The 10,459-nt window shown below is 41.7% G+C and overlaps 1 protein-coding gene across 2 annotated transcripts; it reads right to left on the bottom strand.

Moving 5' to 3' along the window:
- Positions 1-432: 432 nt before the first annotated feature.
- Positions 433-2,373, bottom strand: LOC100656911 (spindlin-2). Of its 2 annotated transcripts, XM_010599925.3 has the most exons (2): positions 2,149-2,373; positions 433-1,845 (listed from the first exon to the last, which is right to left on the bottom strand). In XM_010599925.3, the coding sequence occupies exons 1-2, from the start codon at positions 2,371-2,373 to the stop codon at positions 1,597-1,599; spliced, it is 474 nt and encodes a 157-aa protein (XP_010598227.1). In that variant the 3' UTR covers positions 433-1,596. The 2 variants fall into 2 exon arrangements, with proteins under 2 accessions (XP_010598227.1, XP_003420428.1); XM_003420380.3 differs by having other exon boundaries at positions 433-2,373.
- Between the last annotated feature and the right edge of the window lie 8,086 nt (positions 2,374-10,459).

Genomic DNA, 10,459 nt, shown 5'->3' on the forward strand with positions numbered 1-10,459 from the left:
AGGGAGTTAGTCACAGTCACAACTCCCAGCTCAATCTACCTCATGTAGCAGAAGTGAGCTGTGTAAACTTCCATCACAGTTCCTGATGAGCTTGTGTTAGGCAAGACTGGCTAGGAGGTACTTTCGAAGGGGTCGGCAGTCCCTGGCTTTGTGGGGGATCTGGCCAACATGGTGCTTCTGGAGGCAGGAGCTTCCCACTGTTGGAGCACTAGGTGGCACCACCTGTGGATTCAGGCAGCTGCTGAGAGAAGGATGCACTCTCAGAGTACTCCCCATGCCTGGGAGAGACATCGAGCTCAAGCCTCTGAAGTTTCTCCTCTCTAGGGAGGCAAGGAATGTCCAAGAGGAAGAACAGTGAGGGAAATGCTATACTTGGATTCAGGTTTTTCTGACTAAAATACTTTCCAAATGCAAGGTGGCACATCTCCCACAGTTCCATTCCCCACAAGTATTGCTTATCCAGTGAAGGGAAAATGAACCAAGACTTTCAGGCCAAATATTTCCTGCACCAGGGTGGTCCAGGAAAAGTGAGGAGGTGCCCCATAGCCCAGCAGTTATGGGCTACCACGGTTAGTGTGTTTAGCTGAGGGCTGAGGTTCTGCTCAGCTGGAGGCAACATGCAGCAAGAGGGTGTGCCATGGACTCCCTGAAATAAGAAAAGCCTTCTGGTATGAATTTGGTTCCCGCTTAACTGGCCTGAGTCATCCAGTCAAATACCCTCCTAGGGAACCTCCAGTTGAGCTGGCTTCTTTGACAATTGTCCCTTTCTTTTTTCACAGAGCCAGGAAGGGCAATGTGGGTGCTGCCAGAATTCCAGCTTCTTCCAGGCCTTTCCCGTACATCCTGCACCCCCACTCCCCACACCCCTTTTCCTGTGTTCTCACTCCCTCTGTTAGTCTTTCTTCCTAACATTTCTTCTTCAGTGTTTCTTCCACTCTGGCTTCCCATGCATGTACAGATCCTCTCTTTGTGCATCCTTTATTATCTCCCCCAGATTCCTGCCAGCTTGATCTCTCACCCCCTTGCTCTGGACCCCTTCCATACTTCTTTGTGACCCTCTCTACTCAGTCTATTGTCTGTTTTCCTCTAAACTCTAAGATCTCACTCTCTCCCTGTCATTCTCCACCACCTTCTCAGCTGGATATCTCCCCCTCACTAGTTTTCCCTTTTCTCCAGGGAGCCTCTCCATTTCTGGCATCTCCCCATCTCTTCCTAAGCGATTATATCCTCCTCTCTCTCCCTCACAGCCCATCTCTAATTCCTTCCCCTCCGCCTCTCTAGGCCAGGCCACCTGAATCCTATTCCATTTTTAGATGACTGATTATGATACCAGCTTAACTTTATTCACAGCCGGAATGTACAGCTGTTCCTTCCTTTCCTGCTGCTCCACAAAACACACTCAACCTTTTCAAGAACACACATTCCTTACACAAGGCATGTCATGTCCACATACATTTGTATTTTTGAAAACAAAACAACAGTTGTTCTAGCTAAGATGTAGGGTTCACAAGGACCCTTAAGCTTTCAATACACCAAAAAGGAACATGTTTTGCATGTCTACAGAGCACACAAATGTGGCAAAAGTTACCATAACAGTTAGGACTTTTTCACCAAATCATAGACATAGATGTGGAAATCATCATCAAACTTGATGAAATACACAGAGGGTTTGGCTTCCACTTGGTGGATGACCATGCCAATTCGTTTGGAGCCATCTTCTTTGGTATATTCCACATGTTTACCTATCAGGCCATCTACAGCTCCCCCTGGCTCCCTCTCTGCTGGAGGAGACTCATTGGACTCTGGCATGATACGGAGATCACCTTCTTTATAATCGTCTAAAAGCTGGTACATGTACAAGACAGGATCTTTCTCATAGGTAATATAAAACCAGGCTTTCATGATAGGTGCTTGGGCTAAAACCATCCCCCTCCATTCATCCTTAGAACCATGCTCACCCTCAAACATATGTTCCACTGCTTTGCCAATTATGGTGTTTGCAAGGTTAGCATCACTGACTTGAGATGATGCCACCCTGTCAGAGAGAATTTTAAGAGACAAAACTCTTTCATCTCTATGAAGTTCCAGTCCATAGACACAGTCAATTCCATCATATTTCACCAGATAAAGAGAAGGATTTATATGCACCTGATCCAGAACTGTTCCCTTCCACTGGGTGATGGGCTCATCGCCTTCCTTCCATCCGTGTGAAATTCGGCATCCCACAATGTTCCTGAGGGGTTGGGAAGAAGGTCTACCCCTCTGCTTCTTTTGGAAGACTTTTTTCTTTGACATGTTTGCAGACCCAGTGGCCAGTCCTGCATCTGCTCTGGTTTGTTGCCCTTCGGTCTCCTGTACGTTGGGGGTCTTCATGCCTGCAGGTGGAAGAGAGAGGACAGAAAGAAAAATTTATTATGTCATAAGGTGAACTTCTTCCGATAGCGATGTCTCTCTGCACCGTGTGTTGGCGCCAAAATTTTCACAAGGAGCCGCACACCAATGCCGGAAACTCTGGCTGCGTGCCTGCAGTGCCCTCCTTCTATGTTCCTTAATATGTTTGGAAGGGCGGGAGCATTGGTGGTTCTGGCTGGGGTAAGGAACTGTGCAGGAGAAGGGCGGGCTACCTCCTCCTTACTGAGGGTCCCCAGTGTCCACTGCCCCCACTCCCCTGCCACTGGCGCCCACTCCCAGCCCTCTACAAAGCTCCCATCCCTCCATCCCCCTGACCAGCACCCACTGCCCTCTTGTCCTGAAGGCGCTGCAGTTGGCTGCCCACATGCCCCGCTCCGACCCCAATCCGTTTCTTGGTACCCACCGTCCTTGCTTTCCAGCGCTCACCTTCAAATCCTTTCCTGGCTCCTAAGGCCACCCCATTTCCCTATTGCCCATTGCACTCCTCCACGTCACCGGGCGCCCATCCTCACCCCATATATCCCCACGCCCCCCACCCCGTGGAGTTCATCTTCCCCCTTGTCCTTCTTCCACCCTGGCGCCCACCAATGGCCTTGCCCTGCCTGGAGCCACCGCCAGGGATCTCGAGCCTCACGTACCCAAATCAGACACCTCCCTGCCGCCAGTGTTGTGAGCTTGCGGTGAAGGAGGATCCGCAAGAGCTGGGAGGGGGTGATCCTTAGGCGAGGAGCGTGTCTAGGAGGGCGGAGAGGCAGGTGAAGAGGATGACTGTGGTCATCAGATCCCGGCTTGAGAGTCCTCGGCCTTTCTGCTGGTGCTTGGGTCTCTCTGCTACACAGGTTTCCCACTCGCCCTGCTGCAGCAGCAGCTGCAGTCTCCTCCCTCTTAAGGTAGCGCAGCTTCCTGCCAGGAGAGAGTCCTCCCCTTCCTTCCAAACAGAGCGTGCCCCTTCAGTGTACACTCCCTGCAGCCCTGTGGGCACGGGAGTCATGTCTGGTGCCTGGGTCCTTCTCCTTTCTAAAGTGTGGGCAGTTGGGTCCAGAATCACCTCACTGCAATTCCTAATGTCCCTACCCAGGGTTTAGCCTCACTGCACTCACCAACCTCTTCCCCCTCCTGGCCTCTGCCCCTCTGCTTTCCATACTGCAGGAATTCTCCTTTTCCTTGTTCCTAGTGCGCTTATGGTATTACCTTTATATACACGTATATGCCTTTCCTCTCATATAAGGGGACTTGGGGTAGAACAAGAGATGCACAGTGCTCAATGACTCTTGTAATATTTTCTGACTGGTCATTCCCGGTTTTATCTCTCGATTACATTTATTTTTCTTTTTGTTTTTATCTGACTGCAAAATAATTACATGCACTATGTGAACACTGTTTAAATTTCAGAAAAGTGTTGTTAAGAAGAAAATTATTAATCTCACTTTTTTTCCCCAGGGCTCACAACAAAATAATAACATTCATTATTTCCTTTGCCTGTTTTCTAAGCTTTTTCGAATCCTAGCAGAATTTTGTATATTTAATTTGCATATTTAATCTGCCCTTTTTCATATAGAATAAACATTTGCTCAGTGCATTATATGGTTTTGAATAAGTTATTTAAAAAATTCATTCAACAAATATTTATTCAGCACCTATTACATTCCTGTCACTTGGTCAATAACAATCTATTATAGAGTCGCCCATAATTTAAATTTATCTCCTGCTACTAGACATTTAGGATAATGTTTCCACAAGAAATGGTAATATGATCTATTTATCAAAATAGAGAGCTTTGGAAAAAATAACTTTATTTTTTCAGTAGGTAAAAATGGTATTTTATAAATCAGTGGAGGAAGATTGAGTATTTTTTAAGGAATATGGAATGATCCTTTAAATATTTTGGGAAAAGGTTTTATACTAAATTCATACCCATATTAATATTTGATTAATTAAAATGTAAAATGCAGCAGAATAAAACAAAACAAATAGCACATGAATGAATGTAAAACCCCCAAGGACATATGAATATTTTAGTTACTTATGGTATCTGAATCAAGGGATGGGTTGGATGTCGACAGAAATAGGTTTAAAACAATAAAATAATTTCTAAAAAGGAAACTAACATCAATAAAAATGTGAATTCATTGGTGAAATGTCTATTCAAGTTGGGTACACCTTTTTTTATTGTGTTGTTTCAGAGATGCGGAAATATTGGGTCATTCTACTTTGTTCTTCTTATTCAATATTGCTTTGGCAATTAGGGGCCCCATATCTCTCTATATAAATTTGAGCATTAGCTTTCCATTTTTGCAAAGAAGGCTGTTGGAATTTTGATGATTATTCTGTTGAATCTACAAATTGCTTTAGGTAGAAATGGCCAATAAGCACAAGTAAAGATACTCAGCATCATTAGTCATAAGCGAAATGCAAATCAAAACCACAATGAGATATGGCTTTAGCCCCACCAAATGCTTAGGATTAAAAATTAAAAAAATGACAGGTATTGGTGAGAATCCCAGCCTAATCCAATGCTGGTGGGATTGTAAAATGGTACAGCCACTGTGGAAAAGAGATTGGAAGTTCCTCAAAAAGTTCAACATAGAATTAGCATTAAAAAAAAATGATCCATCAATTCCAATTCTAGGTACATAGCCAAAAGAACTGAAAGCAGGAACACAAAAAGATACACATATACAAATCTTCATTGCAGCACCATTCACAATAGTCAAAAGATGGAAACCTAAAAATCCATCAACAGATGAATGGATAAACAAAGTGTGTTATATACATACAATGGAATGTTACTCATCCATAAAGAGAAATGAAGTTTTGATACATGCTACAACATGGATCAACCTTGAAAACTTTATGCTGAATGAGGTAAGTCAGTCAGGAAAGGACAAATAGTGTATAATTCCACTTATATGAGATATCTAGAAGAGGCAAGTATATACAGACCTAACTTTATTAATGGTTATGGAGTTCAAACAGAACAAGGGGATACTGAGTGGTTTAAAATCAGGAAAGGCGTGAGTCAGCGTTGTATCGTTTCATCATACTTATTCAATCTGTATGCTGAGCAAATAATTAGAGAAGTCAGGTTAAATGAAGAAGAACACAGCATCATGATTGGAGGAAGACTCATTAACAACCTGTGATATGCAGATGACAGAACCTTGCTTGCTGAAAGCCAAGAGGACTTCAAGTACTTACTGATGAAGATCAAAAACTATAGCCTTCAGGTTGGATTACATCTCCACATAAAGAAAGCAAAAATCCTCACAAGTGGGAAAACAAGCAACATTATGATAAACAGAGAAAATATTTCAGTTGTCAAGAATTTCATTTTACTTGGATCCACAATCAAAGCCCATGGAAGCAGCAGTAAAGAAACCAAACAACTTATTGCATTGGGTTAATCTTCTGCAAAATGCTTCTTTAAAGTGTTGAAAAGCAAAGATGGCACATTGAGGACTAAGGTACGCCTGATGCAAGCCATGGTATTTTCAATTTTCTCATACACATACAAAGCTGGACAATGAGTAAGGAAGACCAAAGAAGAATTGATGTATTTGAATTACGGTGTGGGGGAAGAATATTGAATATACCATGGTCTGCCAGAAAGACTGAACAAATCTGTATTGGAAGACGTACAGCCAAAATACTCCTTAGAAGTGAAGATGGCAAGACTTTGTCTCATGTACTTTGGACATGTTATCAATAGGGACAGACCCTGGAGAAGGACATCATGCTTGGTAAAGCAGAAGGTCAGTGAAAAAGAGGAATACCCTCAATGAGATGAATTGACACAATGGTTGCAACAATGGGCTCAAATACAGCAAACGATTGTGAGAATAGGCAGTGTTTTGTTCTGTTGTACATAGGGTCCCTATGAGTCAGAACCAACTAAACAGCACCTAACAGTAACAACCCCCAAGAAACCTTTTTATACGTGTTTGTTTCTAATTGCTCCACCATGAAAATTTAAAACCACAGGTATAAAAAGAAAAAAGTAAATTTTTTTTTTACAGGTATACTATCTGTTTATTAATTATTTATATGTCCGTGCTTTATACATGAAAACAGTTAGCCTAAAGCTTACTATTTTTACTCAATGCAGTGATCAGAATGAGTAAAATTTGAAGTTAGACCTTAAATTAAAAATTAGAAAGCTATTAACATCTAACTTAACTGCATAACTGTATTAGCTGACTCAATGCAATTTACTTATACAAAATATAATGTATCAAATTATATATTCAAATTAGTAACTGGCATAAATACATAACAATTGCAATGTAATCACATTTTAAAAAATCATTTGAAACTTATTTTTCCAGGGAAAGTAAAACAATGGAAATTATTAAATTATTTTCTTAAAAAATGTTTTTAACTCTTTCTTGCTAGAGAAAAGTTTAAGCTTAACTAGATGCTAGATGTCGTCAGTATTTTTTTTCTTTTCAGCACTTGACATGATTAATGATAGATTGAATAGTTTTGTAAAATTTATTGTAAACAATTTTTATTTAGTTCTCAAAGCCCAAGTCACATGTAAAGGCACTGAGGATCAAATATAAAGGTAGCTAATGACAGTCAATAGGCAGAGGTAAGCCACCTCTAGTGATATGAGTTCAAGAATAAGCAATTGATTGAAAGTCTTCTGGTCACAACCATCTATTTGCCATGGTTCAGTAGTGCTGATATTACATGCACTTTGTGTATATATCTTCCATGAACTCCACTTAAATGTCGCTGATGTGATACCTAAGAAATCCCCAAAGAGAGAAATTCAATCTAAGGAATAAGATTTTATAAGATATGATTGAGCTTTGGAGTGCCACAAATCATTATAATAGCTAACGTTTTTTCACCTCCCTCCCTGTGCCCCAAAAGTATTAATTTTCTCCCCCTTGGGGGCAAGATCAGCTTTGTCAAGAATGTATGATCTAAGGCTTGCAGGGTAAGGCAGGAAGACTGGATTGTATATCACATACAATAAGATACCTTTGGAGAGTTTTAGGCGAGAGGGTGACATAATCATTTCCATTTTTAAATGATTTGGCTATTATGTGGAGAATTGAAGGAAGGCAAGATTGGAGGCAAGGACACCTGGTTAGGAGACCTTAGTTCCACACACCAAATTTAATCAGGCCCAACGCCTTATCTTCTCTTCCAAATCCTTTAGTTATGGAGACTAAATCCTCTTCCAGGGTGCCAAAGCATCAGGTCATGTGCTTACTGCTCTTGTTTTCATTTACCTCTTAGTTGTTGGTCCCTGGGGATTTTTCTCACCATTTTTAAAGCTCAAATATAAGGAGACCTGTTATTTTATCAAGCATTTTTTAGTGGAAGAGTTTTCATCTACTCACTTTTTATCCTGTCATAAACCAGTGTGCAGTTCCCTTTCTTGATGATGGAGACCAGAAGATTACAGGGGAGTCACAGGAGTCATGTTCCTACTTTATGAGTTCCCTCCCTCAATACTACTGCTGTTCCTTTGACAAGTGAGGTAAGAAGTTCATGGTTAATCTCAGAAGTCACAGGAAGTAGTTAAAAAAAAACAAAGACATTAAGGCCTGTGGTGCGATGGATCACTTTTACATGGCCTTTCCAGCCATGGTCTTGTAACTCCTACCAAATGATTGGATAGGGCTATGCAAATAAGGTGCTTATGGCCCACTAAGGTGATTGGATAGCTTGCTAATAATATAAATAAGGTGCATGGCACCCTTGTGGGGGTGGGTCCATGCAAATAAGGTGTGTGGAACTCTAATGAGGGGGTTGGTCAGTTTTGCCATCCCACTAGGCTTAAAATGACCTATCCCAGAGGCAGAAAGGGGGAGTCTCACTACCACCAATAAGAAGAGACAGGTGTGGAGCACATCTGTTGGACCCGGAGTTCCTGCACTGCAAGCCTCCTAGACCCAGGAGCAAGGGTGGATTATCCAATAGGCAAGGTAAGCAAGCAATATGCTTACCTTGCTTACCAGATCATCTGTAGCGAACAATTCAACGTTTTTTCATCACGTCAAAGATTCTGCTTCTAGGTATGGTTGGCATCTGTCTCTCTCCCAACCCCACAGCACCTTCTTAAAAAATCAAAGACTCTTTTCAAATTTACAAATGCCGACAGGGTGAATGACCCAGTAAGCAAGGTAAGCACAGACTTACTTGTGTTTACTTACTAATCTGTAGTGAACAATTTCACATGGGTTTCTCCACAACTTTGATGTGTAGTGAAATTGTTGACTACAGATAATCTGCACAATGCTTACTTTGCTATTGGATAATCTACTCCTGCCCAGGAGACAGAGAGAGAAGCTGTAACACAGATGACAGTGAAAAACGGTCATGCAGCAGTAGCAAGAGCAATAGCAACACAAGACAGTAGGAACCAGGAGACCTGTGCAAGCAAGGTGGCTGTGGTGGGGCTTGCCGATCCACATAGCTAAGAGTTTTAGCACTTGCTGGACAAGGCCCAGAGTAGGGCCCAGCAGCAGAGGGCAAGAAGAAGCTGCCCTGATCAAGAAGTCTATTCTGAGTTGTACCTTGTTACCACCCTAATAAACCACTTAACTTTAAGTGTGGATCATGAGTTCTCTGAGACATAGTAGCGAATTACCAAATTACTGAACCTAAAGACCAGAGGGAGAGTACTGAGGGGATGGGGATTAGTTGATATTAGAGATCATGGAGTGGTACAGCAGTTTGGAAAAATTGAATATTTGGGACATCTTTAACCTCCGACTCATAGGAACCAGCTTTGTGCTGATCCTTATAAAATAAATTATTTATTTAAGGCCCCACTGAAAAATTTTCTCCCCTAAACTATACCCCATTGCAAATTATGCCCAGTTATATTGTGCAAAATGGTAACTGCACAAAGTTAAGGAATTCAATTTTTTTTCTCATACCAACAATTATATATACCAAACCCAATTCCAGCTCATAGCGACCCTATAGGACAGAGTAGAAGTGCTAGGACAGTGGGGCTTGCTGGACAAGGCCCAGAGTAGGACCCAGCAGCAGAGGGCAAGAAGAAGCTGCCCTGATCAAGAAGTCTATCCTGAGTTGTACCTTGTTACCTCTGTAAAGTTGTTACCTTTGTAAAGTTCTGTAAAGTTGCAATCTTTACAGAAGCAGACTGCCACATCTTTCTCTCCCGGAGCAACTAGTGAGCTCTAACTGAAAACCTCTCAGCTGGCAGTCGATCATTTAAGACTGCACCACCAGGGGTCGCAGAATTATATATAATGGTCATCAAATACGATCTTTCAATTCCTCTGGCTTCATATCTTCATCTGATTTCTCTAGTTGGTGAGTTTGGGAGGAGTTGGGTATCTGAGAAACCTTTTATGTTATCTCTTGGGCCTACCCTCTTTTAGGCAAAAGATGCATTCTGATTTACTCTCTACCACAGGGTAAGCTTTATGGGCAGGATTACTTGTTCCTATGAGGGATGCCTGAAGCTATCCAGCTCTGCCTGTAACTAGGTGAAGCATAAGGAAGTCATTGTGGGCCCATATCTAACTATTGACTTTTAACAATTACAAAGGCGATATTTTGACTTCATTTGTATGATTCTTGTGCTTGTTTCTTGATTAGTTACAAAATTGTAAAGATAAAAAGTAGTTATTTATTAGCCCTCTGAAACCTCAACTGTAACATTATGTTGAACTGTGGCACAGTCTCAATCCTGAGGGAAAGGCCGAAACATTAAAGATATACCTGGATCTAACATTACTTCTCCAAAGTAAATATAAGACTTGGATTACATTAACAGGGAAATGCAAAAAATTCAAGCTCCATACAGAAGAGGATATGGAACAAGGGAGATCATTGCTGATGTCAGGTGTGGATAACATTGCAAAGAATGAGAATTCCAGAGCATTTAAATATGCTTACGTGGAACCTGTACATAGACCAAGAGGAAATTGCTTGAACAAAACAAGGGGATATTGCATGGTTTAAAATCAGAACAGGTGTGCATCAGGGTTGTAACCTTTCACCATACCCATTCAATCTTTTTGCTGAGGAAATCTGAGAAGCTGGACTATATGAA

Source organism: Loxodonta africana, chromosome X, assembly GCF_030014295.1.
Source record: "Loxodonta africana isolate mLoxAfr1 chromosome X, mLoxAfr1.hap2, whole genome shotgun sequence".
Taxonomy (NCBI): Eukaryota; Metazoa; Chordata; class Mammalia; order Proboscidea; family Elephantidae; genus Loxodonta; species Loxodonta africana.